At 40.4% G+C, this 23,148-nt stretch overlaps 1 protein-coding gene across 1 annotated transcript in view; it reads left to right on the forward strand.

The window, feature by feature from the left end:
• The first annotated feature begins 446 nt into the window (after nt 1-446).
• The window catches only part of GADL1 (glutamate decarboxylase like 1), a 163,073-nt gene continuing 140,371 nt past the window's right edge, over nt 447-23,148 (forward strand). The window contains exon 1 of the mRNA XM_075271331.1: nt 447-672. Coding sequence (XP_075127432.1) covers nt 630-672 — 43 coding nt within the window. The 5' untranslated portion in view covers nt 447-629. The remainder of the gene's footprint in view (nt 673-23,148) is intronic.

Here is a 23,148-nt window from a genome sequence, read left to right on the forward strand (position 1 = left end):
CCTTTTAGTTATGATCTAGAACAGACTATATAATAGCCGGTGCATATTGTGTGTCTTCAACTCAATGCAAAATAATATTGTGTTTTAGTGTAATTGTGATATTATACAACTCACACGCCAGTAATATTTGTCTTCATCTAAAAGTAAAATGCCAGTGCCGTTCTAGCGTGTAATAGAAATCAGGATATCGTCTGTATAACGAAGTGAGTAATGTTAGTGTTGGAATTAGTACATCGGAGTTAGGACATTGCAAGAATTCCAGCATGACAACTTGTCAATCTAGCATAGGTCAGTGCTGTGAGCATTACAGCTTTAAGTTCTGTACCTCCCTCCTGACCATCTGGTCTGAGCTTTTTTATTCTCCAATTCTGTAAAGACTGGATAAGGGCCAGCTGGTATTTGTATTAATAGATGCCCTGCTTTGCTATTGGAGAGAAGCTCGGAGGCAGCAGCTGCAGCCGCAGGACAGAGCAGAGCCAGGGTGGAGACAGGGACACTGACACCAGACACCTGTAAATTATTCACTTGTGCAGTGAACACCCGCAGAGATTTCCCCGGGGACTGGGATTTCATTTGGGGAACCCATAGGCGAAGCAAGCAGAAGTCACCTTCAACGTCCAGAGGCCACAATGATCTGCAGCCAGAATCTCCACAGTGCCGGGCAGATGGAGGGTAACAGACTGTGCTTCTTTCTATCCTTCCAGCAGCAGTTCATTAGGCAGCATGCGGCAGTTTCCATCCAGATAGAAGTTTGTTTTCACCCTGACATTAGGAATCATTTGTTTTCTCAATAGTGTGCCTAGAAGCGGCTGGTTATTGTATGCATGTTTATTGCTTTCTATTCATGTTCAGAACTTGTTATTATGATTTGCGGTAGATAATACTCGGTGGAATCTCTTCTGAATAACAGCTCAACTGACTTGGGAAAGAACTAACTTTACTGAAGTGCAGATTTCCATGAGGATAAACCGTTTGCCTTATGCAAAGCTTAAACCGTATTGTAACTGCAAGCAATGAAATGATTTCTTAAAGGAGCAGCGTATAGCCAAGGAATGCGTAGAAAAGTTCTATAGTGTGGCCGTAAGGTTGGCGAAATGAATGAAAACATTTGACCCACTTCCCCAGATACTCGTATAATCCACATAGAGTATAAGCCGTCAGATCAAGCTGTCACTGCTGAGTCAAGGGTTAATATTGAGGTCAAGTATTCCTAGCTGGAAACTTTCTACAAGCTTTCTGACCCTGAGATGTCTCTCTTCGATTGGAGCTATTTTCAGAGAGAGTGTTGTGCCATACTTGAACCTGAAGTCTGAGTATAGGATATTATTGAATTGTAGGATTGAATTAAATTGATACAAAGAATGAGCATTGATGTACGGTGATATATGTCATGAGTTTAATGGAGCGCAGAAATGGGAACAGAAAGATACCAAATATTTAGCTCTTTATGGAAGCCTGTATGAAGTTTATTGACAAGAGAACAGTCACTGACTATCTTATATTAATCTGTACAGAGTGCCCCTTAAACACCATTGATCAACCCTCTGTGCTACACACGTGTGTCTTCTTACGGTTTTATTCTTAATGGTAGAGGGGTAATATGTACTAATCTGAGTATTCTGGATTTTTTGGTAACATATTAAAGGTGAGATTTAGCAAAGTTAACGCAAGGCAGGGGAAAACTTGATACCAACCAATGAGATTCCCTCTGTCATCCCTCAGAGGCCCCATAATAAAAGAAGCAGCATTCAGATTGGTTATTAGGGTAGATAGCCCACTTTTTTCCTTGTACGAGTTTTAATAAATCTCAAGATTTACTAATCTTATACTATACATTGTATGAAAGGAAACTAATGTAGAAGTAATACATCTTTATTACACATCAGTATTTATAGTGTTCCCATTAAAAAGAATGGGGGGGGGGGTGCACCCACAATGGAGTTTGAGTGCTTTTCTCATTACAAAGTGGGTAAAACAGGTGGGGTGTGGGTGTCAGAGGTCAAAACTCCACCAATTAGTCATTTATCCTCTATGCTATTGATAGAGGATAATTATATTTCATGGCATAACTCCATTAAGTCTAGTGGATGAAACTCCAGTCTTATTAAAATCTACCTTGGAGATTGGCTGTGCACAATCTCTAAATTCCAGGAAGATAGAGCACTAATACAAGAGTACAGAAACTTACTGTACAATACAATGGCTTTTTGCTCTGTTGGATTCTGTATATGGCAATAATCTTCTTCATAAAGGAGCTATAAACCTGTTTGCACTTGGCTTTGCTGTGCGGATTACCATTCACATTGCATGTACTGCGACTTATTTAGATGAAGTGTTTCCATGGATGCATAAAACTAATATTTTTTAAGTACACATTACTCATCTAAGCATTGCATAGTCCATGGCTTCAGTGTGTACAAGCACATACGGTATCCTTATCTTTGCCTTTAGCGTTACCTAGATCCCCTAAACTGCCAAGTTCCCCTAAACTTGTGACTTGTCCCTGTAAAATTTTATTGTACTCCAAATAGCCACTGATGTAGCTATAAAACCACAGTGGTATATTTGTGGGACATGAGAGATAAGCGCTGGACTGGGAAACATTCAATATTGGCACATTAAAGCACGACCGTGCCCACAAAGCTGTGACTGCTCAGCAGAAGCTAAAGCAGAAGTGAAAGAGGTTATACCAAGTCTAAAACTTATCACCTATCCACAGGATTAATGATACGTGTCTGGTCATTGGCGGTACAACTGCTGGGACCGTCGCCAATCACAAGAATGGGGCCCCAATTCCCCCTGTATGAATGAAGTAGCGACTGAGCATTAATACTGCCATTCCATTCATTTCTATTGGACTGTCAAAGATTAGTTCTGCTTTTTCAGAAATCCAATCTAGATGAATGGCACTGTAGCGCATATCCTTAACCACCATCCATTCATACAAGGGGATGTGGAGCCCCCATTCTTGTGATCAGTGGGGGTCCCAGCAGTCTGAATCCCACTGATCATATACTTATCACCTTTCATAAATTTGAAACTTGGTGCAAACCCTTTAACCTTGAGTACTGGGTTGGTAATCTGTATAAATGTTATATATCAATATTTCATGCATACATTTTATGAATTTTAACTGCAATTTCATAAAGTTTTTGACACGATCTAGTGACTCATGAGAAGTTTTGATTAGTGAAGAGCCGAATGATGAAACCCCTGTTCTTCGACTGTGATCGACCCTACTCGGGTAGATATTGTTGACACTGTTTAGACATATAGAGGTCCATATTCAACTATCCTGGCCTCTCCAAGGAGATTTGACCACCGCAATGGGTTACAGTACCCGTCTGATCACTTCTGTCCCTTTATTATAGCAATTGGTGGGGGTCTCAACACCTGGATCTCCACCAATCAAATAAATGTTAAATGCTGTAATAGATAATGTAGGAAGAGGAAAGCTGCATGAGATGTGACCGGCAGATCTCTGTACGAGACTGAGTTCTGGGAGAAGTAGACAGAGCTGTAGTGTTCTATAACACTTCTACGCTTGATAGAGATACTGACTATTGTGCATTGTCTTGGGCTCCACACTCATGAACATTGTGTGCGTTGCCTTTGTGCTAGTCATGTTTTTAGCTGCAAGCACACAGATGTATCATTTAGTATGGCCCCCGTAGACACGCCCAGGGGCATAAATACTGTCTTGTGGGCCCCGGTGAAAACTTTGACTAGCGCCCCATCCTTACAGTGTATTCTTGTTATCAATGGTTATAGGTGCTGCAGCAGTATCTCAGATAGTTGAAGGGGATACAATTATAGTAGTGGCAACTATGGTTATCAAGAATAAGGTAAGTGAGCAGTGTAGCAACAGGCATGTAAACAATGCTGGGAACTGTGTGCTCCAGAAAACAGGTCATCCATGTGGTCCTAACAGTCTAATAGATCCATGGTGGTCCACCTGGGACCCCTACTGATCAGTTGTTTCAAGGGACTGTGGTGCTCTTCCAAACACTGTGAACCCTTCACTATTTACATCTCACAGTATGTTTTATAGTGCCTTTGCAATGTACATACAGCTCAAAATATTATTGCATGGCTGCTATACAACAGATGGGGAGCAATGTAAATAGTGAAGGGGCCCACACAGTATAATATGTTCCCCACAAACACCCCCCCCCCCAGTATAGTGCTCCCAGTGCCCCCACACACACAGTATAATGGTCAACAATGGCCCAAAACAGTATAATGCTACACAATTTTCCCACGTAGTGTAATGCCCCACAGAGGCTCCCCAAAGTATACTGCACCCCATAGTGGTCCCATACAGTATAATATACTTCCCAGAACCCCACACATAGTATAATACTCCACACTGGCCCCACAAAGTATAATATGCTCCTAAAAGTGGGCTCACATAGTATATGCTCTCAAGAGACCTTCCCCCAGTATAATATATTCTGCAAGCCTTGGGTTGCTTCAGGCTGATGCCACAAGCTTCATTTTGATAAATATTCGTAAGGTTAATCCTCTGGTTAGTTTTGGTGCCATTATTGTATTCTGAGGTCTCCTCAGACCCCAATGTATAATAAATAGAGTCAGAAGGGAGGTCAGTAAAAATAACGAACAGTTATACTCACTTTGCCTCATCTCTCCTGGACATTCTTGCTCTGTCTGGCTGCCTCTAGTGTACTCTTTGGACCTCTCTGGCATATGACTGATGTCACGCGCCCGGAGGTCACCACTTGGGCCTGCAGTTGGTTAAAACATTTATAGGCCTCACTAGTGATCCCCAAAGTTGTATGACGTCTGTCACAGGCAATGAGACCCCCAAATAGAACACTGGGGAGCATCGAAAGCCCAGGAGAGGCGAGTATAAGTATTTGTTATTTTTACTCACCTCCCTGGACAGGCTTCTATTGGAAACACAACTTTTCTATTAACGGTGCTAAGGTGTATAGCTCTTCCATCAGTCTTCAGAGTCAGCCATGGCCATGTGTTTATGAATTGTTAACTTTTTAAGGCTGCCCTTCCTTTTTTGCCATTAATTTCATTTGCTTGAGACTTCATAGCTGTTTTTCTTCAAATCTACAAACATGACATATACAACAGTTGTATGAGTGATATCGCTATAATGTGCTCTGAAACACAGTGATGAGAGTTGGATGTGTTTGAGGGAGGCCATAGTTTATTTATCAGTGAAATGTTGTACTACTGTTGTAGGATATCTTAGGCTGTCGGAAAGCATGTCTTCAAGGACTGGTAACATTTTTATGCCTAATCAAACTTTTCCAGAGACTGTATGAAGGGCTGTTGTGCATAGCTATCTGGCCAGATTTTGTCTGTGGGATTGCCAAGGTACAGCATATTTTTTACCCTTTGTGGCCCACAGAGCTGACGAGAGAGCTGCTATGATCTTGTTGATTTATCCTTAGGCATGAAAGAAATTACAGGTCTCACAATGCAGGTAAAAGAGTGTTGGCATAGCTTGAAGAAGTTAAGTTGTTGCAAGTTTTTAGTGCGCCTTACAAAATTAGAATTATTTTATGCATATGCTACAAGTCTAATAAGGGTTTTTTGGGAAAATACATAGAAGGGCCTATCCTTAGGACAGATTTTCAATTCTCGACATTATAGCTCTGAGTATCTGGGGGTTGTTCAGATGTACCAGTCACTAAATGAATGTTCATACTGCATTAACAAACAGGTTTTTTTTGTTTTTTTTTGTTTTTTTTACTCTGTATGACCTTGGCTATTTTGTAATGTGGGACTGCACCATTATAAAAGCAGATGTTTTGGCAGTTTGCTGCTCTGGAGTATTCAGCACATCTATTCTGTATCTTATGGATAAAGGATATACAGGTGATTAGTGGAGATCTGACCAATGAGTCTCCAACCGATCCTAAGAATGGGTAGATGTTGTTGGTGTGCTTTCACCACTAGCGGCTGTTAGAGCAGGTTGCCGGCTGTGTGTTACAGCTGCAATCCTCTTCTGATCTGCTCAACTCTTCCTGCTCTATAACATGTTGCCTTTCAATGTGAGTGTGTAACTTTAACATAAAGAGAGAAGTTTAAAAAGGGTGACCTGGCGCCCGTCTGGTGGAAATAGTAGACTCCAGTCAGGAGCCCACCGGGCCAATTGCAACTCTTACCCGGACACCATCCCACACAGTGGGTGGTGAAAAAATGGAAAGGATAGATAGAAAAAACGGGAACTGGCAGAGCGCTAAAGGCAGCAAAATCCGTAATAGACTTGAAAAATAAAAATGACGATGTGCAAGATTAAAATAAATTGGTTCTGTTTTATTGCTCCAAGGACATGAACAACAGCTTAAAACAGCTACGCGTTTCGACACCGGGCGGGTGTCTTCAGGCCACTAAAATATACAGTAACAGACAAATACTAGAATTAAAATCAATAATCAAAACATGATAAAACGTAATCATAAATAAGTGAATAAATACATAGATAAATAGATAGAAAAAAAAAACAGTGGTAGTAATAATAAAAAGTCACATGGTACATATAAGATATCAGGTATAGGAGATATGATTGTCTCAACAGCTCTAAGCAAAAGTTTTTAGACAAAGAAACAGAGAACCATGGTAACATTTGGTTGACAGATAACTAGATACATGGGTAACCAGATAGATGGAAAGGTGGTAATGGTCATAATAAAAAGTCATATGATAGATATCAAACATCAGGTATAGGGGAGTATGCTTGTCCCAGCAAACTCTGAATAAAGGAAATTTAAAAAAAAAAAAAAAAGTACAGTCATGTGCAGTTCTACGTAGGCTAAATCAAAAACTTTGGACATATGGAAAGGTGGGGGTCCCCAAAACCTAAACCAACATCCTAGTAAGATGGTGATGCGCAAACTTAAAGTTGCTAAGTCAGGTGGTAAAGTGGTAGTATACTGATAAAACAAGAAATCCCCATATAACATGTCATAGGTTGCAATAAACACATTCTTTTGCATATTCATTGTGGATCCCTATAAGGGCTACAGTGTAATGCTAATGGATAATGAGGCGTTACTTACAGCAGGAAGTGTCCAGCAACAGCCTTAGAACCAAATCAGGCCTTGTAGTGCCATGAGGGGTATATATACCCTGATGTGGGAGGGGAGAAGAAAAGGAAGAAAAAAAAAAGGGGGGGGGGGGGCAGGTATAAGGGAGTCAGCTTGTCTCTGCAAGCAAGCTATAAATAAAGACACAAAAAAAAAAAAAAAAAAAAAAAAAAAAAAAGAGAGAAAAGAAAGAAAGAGTTGGACAGGACCAAAAAGTAGCAAAAAGTTACTACTTGTTTATCCACTTCATGCCCTTATATGCATTATATTTGCTACTCTTTGGTCCTGTCCTACTTTTTTTTTTGTCTTTATTTATAGCTTGCTTGCAGAGACAAGCTTACTCCCTTATACCTGCCCCCCCCCCTTTCCCCCCCCCCCCTTTTCTTCTCCCCTCCCACATCAGGGTATATATACCCCTCATGGCACTACAAGGCCTGATTTGGTTCTAAGGCTGTTGCTGGACACTTCCTGCTGTAAGTAACTCCTCATTATCCATTAGCATTACACTGTAGCCCTTATAGGGATCCACAACGAATATGCAAAAGAATGTGTTTATTGCAACCTATGACATGTTATATGGGGATTTCTTGTTTTATCAGTATACTACCACTTTACCACCTGACTTAGCAACTTTAAGCTTGCGCATCACCATCTTACTAGGATGTTGGTTTAGGTTTTGGGGACCCCCACCTTTCCATATGTCCAAAGTTTTTGATTTAGCCTACGTAGAACTGCACATGACTGTACTTTTTTTTTTTTTTTTTTTTTTTTAATTTCCTTTATTCAGTTTGCTGGGACAAGCATACTCCCCTATACCTGATATTTGATATCTATCATATGACTTTTTATGACCATTACCACCTTTCCATCTATCTGGTTACCCATGTATCTAGTTATCTGTCAACCAAATGTTACCATGGTTCTCTGTTTCTTTTTCTAAAAACTTTTGCTTAGAGCTGTTGAGACAATCATATCTCCTATACCTGATATTTTATATGTACCATGTGACTTTTTATTATGATTACTACCACTGTTTTTTTCTATCTATTTATCTATGTATTTATTCATTTATTTATGATTACGTTTTATCATGTTTTGATTATTGATTTTAATTCTAGTATTTGTCTGTTACTGTATATTTTAGTGGCCTGAAGAAGACACCTGCCCGGTGTAGAAAAGCGTAGCCGTTTTAAGCTGTTGTTCATGTCCTTGGAGCAATAAAACAGAACCAATTTATCTTAATCTTGCACATCGTAATTTTTATTTTTCAAGTCTATTACGGATTTTGCTGCCTTTAGCGCTCTGCCAGTTCCCGGTTTTTCTATATATCCTTTCCACTTTAACATAAATATCACAGCCCTAGCAACTGTGACACAATAGGCACTAGAAATCCATGCCTTCTGATGTTCTGTACTACCACATTCATGGGTATCTGGTACCATGATATTTGAGATATGAGGTTGGGTTTATACAGATTTTTTTTTACATGTACTTTAATTTGCAGCAATGCCTAGCACACTTTACTGTGCATGTTACCTATGTGGTAATTGCCATTACATTGAACATCTTTGGTATACTTGACTGTATACAGGTGAGATGCATTGTAGCATGTACTACTCATCACTGCAATCAAAAACTGCATGTAGTTTGTCAGCAAAAAATCACTGGGTACCAGGGGATGGCAACCACTGGCATATGTGCCAAGAGTAGCAATCGATGCTTATTTCCCTGGCATGGGCAGCCCAAGACCTTGCCGAAATAAGACTGCTATTATTATACTGTGGGGTCTCTTCACACTTCGACATAATAAGCGGAGCCCCAGGGAAGGTGTTCAAACATAAAAAATAATGTTACTCACCTTCTCTGAACTCCAGAGCCACTCTGTTCTCTTCAGTGCTTCTGCCTGATGTAAGAGACCACTGATAGGGCCTCTTGAGTTAAGTCGGCATCAATATACTGACATGACCCCTGAGGTTCAATCTGTGGTCACTGACTTCAGGTAGAAGCACTGAAGAGAACGGAGCAGCTCTAGAGTGCAGGGAAGGTGAGTAGCATTATTTTTTTTGTTTGTCTCTTTGCCCTCTGCTTATTATACTCTGGGGTCTGAAGAGACCCCACAGTATAATAATAATAACTAGCAATACAATACAGTGTGTAGAGGCCGCTATGGAACGGACCACTATGGGATATAATACCGAGTGCAGGGGCCACTATTGGACATACCATGTGCAGAGTCCTCCAATGGACATAATACCTTGTACAGGGGCCACTATGGGACATAACACCATGTGCAGGGGCAACTATGGGACATAATACTGTGTGCTATGGGACATTATTCTTTATAAAGATGTGTTTGAACAAAAAACAGACATTTTTTTGTGTGCACAATGCACCATGTAAACATTGCTTTACGTTGAAGTACAATGGCTGTAGAAAGTAGTAAAATATCCAGCAATCCGATGTTCCCTGTTTGGAGTTAAAACATAACTTTTATTTCATGGTCACAATTTGACACATTAAAATTCATGAAAATTAGGCACAAAATTCATGATGTGCAGGGAGAGATTTCCAAAGAGCCTACACGTTTCGGGGAATTGAGACCCTTAGTCATGGCTGAAAATTTTCAATACAACTTACTGCAGTATTTAAGGCTAGTTCACACGGGGCTCCACATGAACACATTCCGTTGTAGATTTCCGCTCCAAACTCTTTTGGACATGTTACAGTGGTCTAAGAATATGAGAATATATCTGCATCCAGATACAGTGTGTTATCACCATAAGAATGCTGCCATACTGTGCTCCTGGACACATACATTTACCACTATCTGATGGCTGAACACACACTGTCATTCCTTCTAATGGAAAAGTACAGAAGCATCCCAGGAAATAGCAGTAAGCGCATGTGTCCTGAAGGATCTGATGACAGCACTTCTGTGTTATGGTTTGTGATATATGACTTTTGTATAAGGGTCGCCAGCCTTACAATTATTGATCGACACTCCAAGGACCTCATCTTTGATTTTTTTTTTTTTATTTAAATCAGCATGCTGAACAAAAATGGTTGCCTACCCCTGGTGTATACCAAGCCTAACCACGCATTCACATATGAAACCACAATTTGCTAGCCTGAACAGTGTGCTGGGAGAGGGACTCCGAAAATAAAAGTTGTCACTGATGCCAAGAGTCCCTACCTCCCAGCAACATACTGTCCCATACTTATTGTAATATACAGTATCCATAGCAGTTTCATAGCATAGGCAATCCGAAACAGTAATGTAAATAACAGCTATAGTGAGTGTGGTTGTTGCCCTGGATTCCCGGTTCATTGTGTGTTCATTTCCTGCCATCCAAGTTCATTTCTATCCATGTGCACAGTTCATAGCTCATTCAGTCCCTCTCCCTTCTACATTGCCACTTCTGTAGGAACCCCACCCGTAGTTCATAGCCCCTTTAGCCCAATACTGCTCTTGATGTCACAGCCAGTGCTCTCTAATCCCCCTGCCCAGTGCATAGCCAGTGCTGCCAGAACCTTTTTACCAGTTTAATACCATTTTTTCCCCATATCTCTTCCCACTCTATAGCTTGTCTGCATATTCTGAAGTTTACACTGTAATCTCTCTATGTATTTACATAGAATGATAACAATGTCTCAGAGCAACAGCTATATGCAGTTTCACACACACCCACAAACCACGCCAGTGTTTCTACAAATGGCCTGGAGCCATCTTTAGCAGACAGCAGAGAGATGGGATTGGCCGAGAAGGGAGCTCCTGCGCACGTGCCAAAATGCAAGAGCAAGGTCTTCATTATAGCACTAGTTCTAGGTCTGGACTGCTCTGTGTGAGGGCCTCTGTTGAGAACATTATACTGTCAGGGGACCACTATGGAGTATATTATATTGCATGGGGGCAACTATGGAGCATATTCTACTATGTGGGGACCACTGTGGAGCATATTATACAATGTGGGAGCCACCATGGAGCATATTATACTGTCTGGAGGCCACTTTTAGGGACTATGGTAAAGCACACTGTGTGGGGCCACTTCATTATTTACTTCACACCCCATCTATTTTACAGCAGACATGTGATATTATTGCAGGCTGTAATTACATTGCACAGTAAGTATAAAACAGTTAAGTGTGATGTAAATAGCAAAGGGGTGAGGGCGCTCGCAAAAATATGAGGGTCACTTCAGTTGATCAGAAAGGACCCAGGGTGTTAGAACCCCCTGATCTCTTAGTCTGTGTGGACCCTGCAGATTAGATAATTACCAAAACACACAGCTCCAAGTATTATTTCCATGCTGGGTGCTGCACTACTCACTCACCATATTCTTGATAAACATAGTTGTGGGTGCTATATTTGTATGGGCCATGTTAATGTTGACAATTCCAGGAGCCATGCTGCTCACTTGCCATACATAGTGCAGTGATGCACATCATGTGGTGGGTGATCAGCATTGTATTATTACTTGTAGCCATGTTGTCAGTATATCTGATCTGTTGGGGTCCTGTTGGTAGACCCCTAGAAACAATTCTGCTGGTGGGTCCTAGATGTCCTAATCTCACACTGAGTTGTTCCAAACTTTCTGAAGGTGGGACCCACTTTTGGTCGAGAATTTATTTGGGACCCCTCTCTACCATACTACCAGCCTCATTTGAAAAATAAAAGTCCCAACCTTCGGAGACATTCTATTAGCCCTCTGGGCAATGTAGTTCAATTTAGAGGACATAATAAAACTAAATAGAGCCCATGTCCTTAATATTCATTCACCCTTGTGGTCTTCTGCATTTATACATTGTCTGCCTGTCCACACATTTTACGGGATACTTTGCAGCCACCCATCCATCCTTTCTTCACTTGCCTATAACTGACTGTGATTATGTCTGCCCACTTGCATCATGTGCCCATCGCTACATCCTCCAGTCTGTCTACCCCTAACCATCTGTCACTCGGCTATATTTGCTCCAAAATCACACACTGGGAGTCAGCTTGCCAACCCACTTACTCCACCTTATTCTGATTTGTACAGCACTCTACCATCTGCAATACAGCGACACAAGTCCAGTCCTGGCCGCTGTATTGCAGTTGGGGTCATATCTCTAAGGTGACAAGCAAAAAAGAATGGAAAAGACCAAGCACCCATATCTCTGGAACAGAGCAAAAATGTTACAAGAAGGTATTCAGTAAAAAAAACTTATTGGGAACAGAGACAAAATGTTAGCTATGATCAAATAGATGGGAATAGCCTTCTAATAAATAGACATCAGGCAACATCTTACTGTGTGAAGTATCTTAGAAGTAAAGTGACTCCTTTATACACTGGAATGTTAAATAACATGGTAAGAGAACTTTTACACACTAATAATCATACTTAAAAATATTGGATTTGACATTTCAGCTATGGATTGCCTGCACTTGACAAGCCGTCATGGAATGTAATATTAACAAGCCTTATCTGATATGTAACCATAGTACAAAGTGCGCTATACTGCTGGTGTAATCGATTTTTTTTTTTTTTATTTATTCATTTATAGTTTAATCTTAAAAGTCTGGCACAAATAGGAATCACATGCAGTTCTGCTCCTTACCACTAGGATTGCTATACTGTATATTAAGTCATATGCAACTGTGACTCTCTTGCAACATATCAGCATTTTTATATGCAACCTGCAGTTATACAGCCAAAGTCACTGTGCACCCCTAGCCTTAATCTTCAACTTTGCTATCCAGGTTAATGAATGTGTTCAGTATGTCCAGGATGTATATTAATAACAAGTATATGAGATATGTGTCTAGGAATGGTAATGTAAAATAATTTAACTATGGTTACGTTTTTATCTGTGGTCACCACCCAGTTGAACCCAAACACAAAGATTGACAGGTCCCAATGTGCAGTCATACCTAGGGTGCACTAAATAACTTTTGTTGTTCGACCTCTTTCAATGAGAATCAAAGAGAAGATCCTAGTGTCATAGGATTGCCATTTTATGTTTGTTTTATCTTTGACTAAAGTTTTCTTTTACATAACATCACAATAAGTATTGGGTGGAATATTTACATCCAAAGAGATGAATACCATTCATCTTTCTAATTTTATGTGGATAATATTGGGAAGATAATATTCAGTATTAGCATAGTTAAGTCATGCTTGCAGCAAAGTTATATTTTCAGCTTTAAATCACTCATGGCTGATGACATTAATAAGTGACTGCAAGACTGGCAGAGCAGACCATTCAATGACAAAAACTGCAGCGCGTTCCACTTAGTAGATGCGATCAGTTTATAAAACATGGCATTTTGAGGACAACTTCAAAATATATAATGCACATTATCCGGTATTGAATAAAATTGAACTGTATAAACGTCAGGATTACTTTAACTCAACTTTTATTACATTGATTTTATGCATGCAATGTGAATAGGAGAGGATATATAGAGCAGCCCTAGAATCCCTGAATATTACAGAAGGTATTTATACAGTGCTACTGGTGAAAGTTAACTTGTTATGTACTTGTAATACAGCAATCACAGTATAAATGAAAAGGCGGACACGGCTAAGAATAACTGAGATCCTTAGAAGAAGGATGAAATAGATAAGTACAGAAAGAAGACTTTGAAGCAACGGGACCAGCTCTGCTGCAGTACAGAGAGGGCACAGAGGTTGCTTGCAAGATCAGTTAAGGGCAAAAATGACTGATTGCCCAGGTTTGCTTCATTGCATCCTGCAGTCATTTATGTGTCATCTGTCTGGTTGCTTACTGTTAACTGTGTGTCACAGCCCAAATTCTACAGACGGATATGGTACAGTTGTCTATGTCATTTTATCGTTTCTTGGAATGATTTACCTGCAATTCTAAAATCATGATATCTACTGTATACACCATATTCTTATGTGTAAAATAAATAGATACTGAATATTAAATATAGGTGACATTTAATTCTATATTCCTTAGTCAAATACACTTCTATGAGCCAATGTCCCAATTGTCTGGACTCAGTAGTCAATATAAATGTGGATTGTTGGGCAACACAAAATTGTGTGAAAATATGGACGCCATGATGATGGTGCCCAGAGGAAAAAAACATGCTTAGAGTGGGTTCACACCTGCGCCCTGTCTCCGCTTTGCAGGTTTCCATCTTCTGCCCGGGAAACTGGACAGGAGATGGAAACCGGCAGTCAGTTTTCAAACCTAGTCACTTGAATGGGTTTCCAACGCCCGTGAGTGTCTTCTGCCTCTCCGCAGCAAAACCAGTTTTTTTTAACCGGACACAGTCGGACATGTAGGACTTTGTGTCCGGTTAAAAAAAACAAAAAACTGTTTCGCTGTGGAGACCAGAAGACATGCATGGGCAGACATTGACTGCCGGGTTTCTGTCTCCTGTCCAGTTTCTCGGGCAGAAGACGGAGAGCCACAAAGCGGAGACCGGGCACAGGTGTGAACCCATCCTTATAATATTGTAAATATATTAAAAGAGGTCCTTTCACTGACCCCACTTTTCCTAAGCAATGATTTCTATTTGTTTAAGAACCCAATATCCTATATTCTATCTTATATCCAATATCCTCTTCGGGTGATTGGACAGAACCATGAAGCATCTTTGAGCCCAGGACCACCCATCTCACAGTAGAGAGGTTAATTAGCATATTTGCTTCTGAGACTACAGAAACCATTACTCGGGAGAGGTGGGATAGAGAAAACCTTTCAACTAAACTAGAATCAGTGGAGTGGCACCTACCGAGGGATGCAAAGAGTTGAATTTGGTGGAGAAAGTGAAAGGTTCTCTAAGACATTTCCTATTCACTTCACCAATCTCCTGCACACTCCTGTCCTGACACTACCCAGGTCCCCCTATATATTCTGGTCTCCCCTAACAAGCAGGAAATGCAGCACAGCTAGCTGACCAGGGAGAGTCACTAATACAGGCAAAGATTGGTAAGCAGTGGAGATGAGCGAACCCTATTCGAAACAGCCATTTCAAATAGCACGCTCCCATAGAAATGAATGGAAGTGGCCGGCAGCCAGCGGCTTAACCCCCCGCGTACCGGCTACATCCATTCATTTCTATGGGAGTGTGCTATTCGAAACGGCTGTTTCGAATAGTGTTTGCTCATCTCTAGTGAGCAGTCGTGAGACAATCCTATAAACTGGCGAAGTAGAATAAATGTACTTTCTTCTCTCTTCATAAGAAAAGCTGCTACCAACTAAATTCCTCCAGTACCCCTAAAGAATTCTATTGTTAGAGGTTGAAGTAATCGCTATTAAAACCTCTCTTGGATATATAAATTGTCTCGCAGATGCAAACCTAGCTTTAAGGTGGCTAATAGACAATATACAATGTAGAAATAGGTCACTTTTATTTACAATGTACAAATAGCTCTAGCTGTCCACAGGCATCAAAGTATAGCAGTAAATTTTACCTTGGCTGGCTTAGCCATTGCTCACTAATGTCTTGATAGGACAAAAGTAATTGTTGTGATACATTGAGACAGCTCAGAAGCATTAAAAAAAGCACTCCTGTAATTTCTTACATTATAATATATATATATATATATATATATATATATATATATAGCAGCTTGTATAAACTTATTTAGTTATTGCTTTCTATCTGAAAATTCATTGGATTCTTTTCTTCATTTATTTATATTTTATCCCATGATATAATATGTGACGGCATGTTAACCAGTGGCATAAGCACCGCTGCCGTGGCTGCTACGGGGCTCGCGACCTGCTGTTTTTTTTTTGTTTGTTTTTTTTTGTTTTTTTTAATAGGTCATTACCTCCTGGAGTAATCCCAGCAGGTAATGGGCTCTAGTTACTTACCGCTCCTGTTTCCTCACAGCTGCCTCCAATTCTTGTCCTGCCCTCCAGGGCACTCCATGTATCTCAGCAACATGATATGGGACTTGAGGACAGAAGAGGGAGTAGAGGTAGCCAGAGGCAGGAGCGGGGATCAGTTAGTAAGGCCACAGGCCCGAGGCAAAGGTATTTGTTGGGGTTTGCCCCAAGAGTATAGACCCCAGAATATAATGATCAGAGAGCCAGAGGAGGTGAGCAAACACATAAACCAGTGCTACTCACCTCTCCTGGGCTCTGAAGCAACCCCAGAGTATAATAATATTTTGTGGGTGGTGTACTCCAAAAAGTTTGGGTTTTGCCTTACACGAAATTTTTGCAATATTTGCAACAAACACCATAGAGGCCACAATGGGACGTAATACTTTGTGGAGGGGCCACTATGGAACATTATACTGTGCGGAGGGTCTGCTATATGATATTATACTGTGTGTAGAGACTGCTATGGGACATTATACTGTGTCCAGGGGCCGATATGAGACATTATACTGTGAGGAAGGGCTGCTATGGGATATCATATTGTCTGGAAGCCACTTTGGGACTTTGTAATGTATGTATATGAGGCATTGTATTGCATTGGTGACAGAAATGGGAGCGCTATGCCCTAGGGGGCTCCAAGTTAAAAGCTTGCTATGGGCTCCAGTCTTTGCCCCTGTTGGTGACCCATTGAGAATTACATGTCTTTCTGTTTTCTCAATGGGGTCATGATCTCAGGCAAGGGATCCTCCTATGTGATTCAAACTGAATAGACTATTCCATACAGGCTCTCAACTGGAGGATTACACTGCTATCACTAATCGTGCCGATTTAAATTTAAAAAAAATCAAAGATGAGGTCCTCGGAGTGCCGAGCAATAATTGTCATATAGTACAAACCACAGCATAGGGGTTCTGTCATACTGTGCTCCCAGTCATGTACGTTTACTGCTATTTGCCTGGATACAGCTGTAGTTTTCAGTTAGAAGCAATGAAAGTGCATGTGTAACCCACAATTATTGGTAAATGTATGTGACTGGGAGCAGAGTGAGGTAACACCTGTAGGGGGCGACACACTATTTACCTGGATGCTGCATCCCTGGCGCCAGTACTTTCACTTTTCTGTAAGTGACGTTGATTAATTTCAGCCACATTTAATTCCTGGCAGAGCAGTAGCTGCAAAACTACAGCCAGAAATTAATGGGTAACACACTTACCCCAAAGTGACGGTACTGGTGCTCGGGGACTGGCTCTGGCTATAGCCGCATCTGGGTACACAGGGTGTCACCACCTAAAAGGAAATGCTTTAGGTTGATACCTCAAGTTGCGAAAACGCAGCTTTTTTTGGTGCAGATTTTGATGCGTTTTTCTGAGCCAAAGTCAGGAGTGGATTGAACAGAAGGGAGGCGAATAAAAGTTCCTTTATATTTCCCATTCCTTTTGTAGCCATTCTTGGCTTTGGCTCAAAAAAATCGCAGCAAAATCAGCAACAAAAGCGCTGTGTTTCCGCAAAGTGGGGTCTCAGACTTAGGCCTCCTGTACACAACTGGCATGGATGCGGTTTTCACTGAACTATACATTAAAAATAGAGATGAGCAAACACTAAAGTGTCCGAGGTTCGAAATCCGATTCGAACAGCCGCACACTGTTCGACTGTTCGAACGGATTTCGAACCCCATTATAGTCTATGGGGGGAAATGCTCGTTTCAGGGGTAGGCAACATTCGATAAAATCATACTTACCAAATCCACGAGTGACGGTCGGGCTGCATTCCCCTTGAAGTCTTCTCCCGGCGCAGGGTCCCCGCGTCCTCTTCCGGGTGGAATTCACTCTGCCCAGGCATCCAGCCTAGGCAGAGGCGACTACGCATGCGCGTGCGGCTCTGCCCAGGCCCGACGCCTGAGCAGAGCCAACTGCGCATGCGCATGTATGCGCGTGCATGCCCGCGCTTGCGCAGTCGGCTCTGCCTAGGCTGGATGCCTAGGCAGAGTGAATTCCACCCGGAAGAAGATGCGGGGACGCAGCACGGAGAAGACATCGGAAAGGTAAGAGAAGAACCAGCGTTGATTGGCAGAATGTATAGCATTCTGCCAATCAACGCTGGTTCTGCATCGAACATTAAACTTCGAACAGCTAGTAGTGTTCGATCAAGTACGAGTATTTCGTATACCGTAGTATTCGATCGAACACCTACTCGATCGAACACTACTCACTCATCTCTAATTAAAAATGAATTGACATGGCCACAAATGCAGACAGATATAGATGACTACATAGTTAGACTTCTTATGAGAAATCTCAGGCCACCATTGAGCTGATTTTCTTACAAGTCCAAGGTGTTGATGGCACTAGTGGCAAGCACTTCATTTACCTTATTTTAAGCAGCTTTTGCATCTCCCTTTCTTGAACAATTACCAGTTAATGCTAAGGTCATAGCATCCATTTTCCAGGACATTTACTTCAGGCATTCTTAGCAAGAATCTACTACATACTTAATTGTATTACTATAATTTATACAGTCGGTACAAGTGTTTCCAGCGTGTTATGGCAGTTGTAAACCTTTTTATCTGCTTTATTACAAAACATCTTAGACAGGTCATTTGTATCTCATTTGTTTTAATATGTTAATAAAATATTAAATATATAAGGTATTTGTGTTTCTATTACAATGATGGCATCCTTGCAAACTCCCTCTGAATGTCCCAGATACTCCTGAAATATCTTCTAGGATGTGTCCTAGCCAGGGTTGCATAAAGTAGATGTCTGATCTGGAAGTATATAAGAGAGCTGTGATCTGGAGTCTTTACAAGGAGGGGTTAAATCTGAGGTCAGTAGAAAGGAGGAGGTGAAGGTTTGCAGAAAGGAGGTTTTTGGTCTGGGGTCTATATAAAGAAGGGATTTGGCATTTGATTATAAAGGAATGATCCAATATAAGTCCTGTAGAAAGGAGTGGACTAGTTTACAGACTTATTATGAAGGTCTGATCTGAGGTCTGCATTAAAGGGGGTTCTAGTTTGCGTTCCATATATAGAGAGATTTCATCTTAGATCTGTATTAAAAGGACTCCGGTCTTGTGGGTATAATAAGGGTTCTATATTAACAAGAAAAAAACAGTTTTGATATTAATTTTTGTTTCTCCATACTTTATCAACCATATTTCTTTATATATGTATCTACTAGAGATGAGCGAACAGTAAAATGTTTGAGGTTCGATATTCATTTCGAGTAGCCCCTCAATATTCGACTACTCAAATCGAATATCGAACCCTATTATAGTCTATGGGGGGAAAATGCTCGTTTCAGGGGTAGGCAACGTTCGATCAAATTATACTTACCAAGTCCACGAGTGAGGGTCGGGCTGGATCCTCCGAGCAGTCTTCTCCCTGCGCAGCGTCCCCACGTCCTCTTCTGGCCTTGAATTCACTCTGCCAGACATCGGGCCTGGGCAGAGCCGACTGCGCATGCCCGCACTACAAGCAGACATGCGCAGTCGGCTCTGCCCAGGCCTGAAGCCTGGCAGAGTGAATTCAGAGCCGGAAGACGCCGCGGGGAAGCTGCACGGAGAAGACTTCTAAAGGTAAGAGAAGAACCAGCGTTGATTGGCCGACTGTATAGCATTCCGCCAATCAATGCTGGTTCTGCATCAAACTTTTACATTTGAACAGCGAGTGGTACTCGATCGAGTACGAGTATTTCGAATACCGTAGTATTCGATCGAATACCTACTCAATCGAGTACTACTCGCTCATCTCTAGTATCTACACTTAAGTAGTCACTAGAATTTAAAAAGACTTTGCAGAAATAAAAAAATACAGGAAATTATAAGAAACCTTGGACTATATTGGAATTTTATTTATTTTTATTTTTTTTTTCAAATGAAAATCCCTCTTTCTGCTCTTTTCAGTCTATTTCCCTGCTGTTAAAATTACTTTAAATCTCAAAGTCCTATTTCTATCCATCTTGAGACATATTTAAGGGCCCCTTCACATGGCTGATACGCTGGCTGCTTTAGAACGTGTAAACGTTCCGTAGCAGCGGCGTCTAAAGCAGTTCCCATTGTTTTCTATGGGAGCCGGCATACGTGCGCTCCCCATAGAAATGAATGGAAAAAGCAGCCCATTCATTTCTATGGCGAGCGCGCGTCTGCCGGCTCCCATAGAAAACAATGCGATCTGCTTTAGACGCCGCTGCTACGGAACGTTTACACGTTCTAAAGCAGCCAGCGTATCAGCCATGTGAAGGGGCCCTAAAGGTACAAAGGTACTTCTAATACCTATCAAAGACTGCAAAGAGGGGAGGTTGAAGGAGTGAGCAGGGAGTGCAGGAGATCAAAATATCAAAGACAAACTTAATCTGATGCTAGAAAAATGTTGGAGCTTTCTATCCAAACCAAAGCACTTTATACAAATCAGTACATGTCAATATTTCTCTATGTGTGTCGCATGTCCATGGAGCTGTTTCATAAGGAGAGTTATATGTTATGGAGCAGGTTCTCCTGTATTTATTGTGTGCTGTGTGGCTACTAGTCTCTACCCTACAACTGAAACAAAACTCCAAACTCTAGATATAAAATGCAGAGGGGAAAATTATTAAAAGTTATAGGACGTAAGTTATATAATGACCATATATAGTGTTATTTCTCATGTACATACATAATAGCTTTTTCCAAAATGTCTACTAAATTGACAGGTGCACTTTAACTGATCACTATCTATCTATTGCCCCCCATCTCCCCCCTGCCCCCCAAAAGAGTGGCCACATATAGACACATATGAGAGTTATCCCTTTGTGTTAACTTATCAAAAGAGTGTGCTGATTTGTGAAAAAAAAAATTATACATAAGTAATATACTGACTATCCTATAGGTGTCTATGTGTGACCACACAATGGAGGAGGGTGTATGGCATGATATTGTATTGCATCTGTGTAATTCTCAGCTCCTGAACCCTAATACAAAATCAATAATAGACCCCTATCTATAAATTTTATGTGGCAGAGAGACCTTTAGGGGACTGACTGCTACCTCTGCACCTTCTATAGCTATGCCCTGTTGTATTGAATTGGTTTCAAGACAAATTGGAATCCTTAACCAAGTATACTACTGATCTCTTTAGTTGCTTACTGAGGAAAATACTCTTTTGCAATAAATTTGTCTGAGACAGAGATATTTACAAAGCACCAACTGCAGAATATACATAATGTTATAAGAACGGATATTGTATATAGAGATTAGTGGAACTTTAATATTCTATTCTCCATTAATTTCCTAAAATATGATCATTTGGAGCAAATCTCAGAGCGTGTAACCAGAGTTTCCTAATCATTCTATCATCCTATTATATAGTAATGAGAAGCTTTATTCTTATGTTGCTTTATTCTTATCACCTGAGACCTGTTGTACTTGACTTTATGGCTACTATGGGTACAAACCACTTTATTAGATACAGTACAAGGAAAGCTATGATTGAGGGCTTCCCTTACCATTTACCACTGGTAAAATAATTTTTAGAGTAAGACACATGTCTTTGAAAGAAACTTTATTTTGGCGGTCTGCCCAGACTAGTGTTACAACAATATGATACAAAATCTATAAACATTTAATGCAAAGCTCTATTAATTTATTGGTTTGGCACGTTGCCTGGTGTAATGTAATAAAAAGTATACTAAATATGTCAGTTGTCTTCCTGGCAAGGCTCCAAGATTGGTAATACTGTCTGCAGTGAATCATATAGCCACAATGGAAAGGGAATATGCTTTGCCTGTGGCCTGAGTCAAACACTGTAAATGTCAATGATAAGTAAACACAGATTGCCATTCACCATATATCTCAAGTTAAACTGTTACTTTAATTATATCAATATAATTGATTAATATATGTAATTATTAATGTCTAAATATTCCATGCACAACCTAAGCTTTTCATAACCAATCAGAGGTACATGTAAAGATAATATATATATATATATATATATATATATATATATATATATATATATATATATATATATAATCTAGAATGTGAGCAAAAAAAAATATTGGATAAGTACAATAGAGAAGAATTCGGAATCACTAAGGGCTAGCTATTTATCATAAATAAAAGTAGTCAAATAAAGCCACTAGAGATGAGCGAACACTGTTCGGATCAGCCGATCCGAACAGCACGCACCCATAGAAATGAATGGAAGCACCTGTGACGCTGACTTTGCCGGCGGCCGGCCGGCGTCACAGGTGCTTCCATTCATTTCTATGGGTGCGTGCTGTTCGGATCGGCTGATCCGAACAGTGTTCGCTCATCTCTAAAAGTCACCAATTTTGGCAGGATTGGCCCATAATCTAAACCATAGTTCCCTTATAAATAATACATTAATACAGATCCATAGTTATGGATATCAAAAGGACCCATTCATTTCTATGGCCCAATTCATATTTTTTTCACAGATCCAAGTGGAGAAACGAAGTCCATGCCACAAAAACTCACAACATGCCCTACTCATGAATTTTTTTGTGACTATGATATCAGTACATCAATTCCAGACTTCAAATTTTTTTTTGCAGATCCACGAATATGGATCATCTACAATTTAATGGGAAAATGGTTTTGTGGATTCCTGAACCATTATTTTCCAGACAGTGAAATCAATACAGTCTTGTGTATGGGCCTAATGGCTATACAACCTCCTAACTTTGCCATAATGCCAGAGGAAAAAAAGGATGAAAGGGCATGCTGGATATTAACATGACCATTATTTGTTTCTTTGAGAGATAAATTTGATTGAAATAATCGTAAGAGGAAAAATTGAGGCCTGGGAGTCAAGTATTACAGATATGACCTGCTTAAAAGATTAGTTACTTAGTTATAATAATGAATTTAAAAAATAAAAAAAAAATACTACATTGACCACAAATATACATAAGCCATTATTTATGTTACATTTGCCATTGAAATGATTAATTATCAATTACAATCTCATTTGCAATGTTAGAAAAGCTGCACACGGATGCTGACCTCATGTAGAAAAATGAAGCCAAGCAATATGTAACACTGGACAATAATCAGAAAAGGTTTACCCCTTTCTCCAGCTTGGAGGTGTACCCCAATATGAACATTGCACTATGAGTGTACCTGACAGTTACTGCAACATCTGGATAATTCAGATCCACTTACATGCTGGAGTTAACAGCTACCTTGGCATTTAGGAGTTTAACAGAATGACAGAGACCATCCGATTCTTTACAGTAAG

The sequence above is a fragment of the Leptodactylus fuscus genome, chromosome 4 (assembly GCF_031893055.1).
Source record: "Leptodactylus fuscus isolate aLepFus1 chromosome 4, aLepFus1.hap2, whole genome shotgun sequence".
Classification (NCBI taxonomy): Eukaryota; Metazoa; Chordata; class Amphibia; order Anura; family Leptodactylidae; genus Leptodactylus; species Leptodactylus fuscus.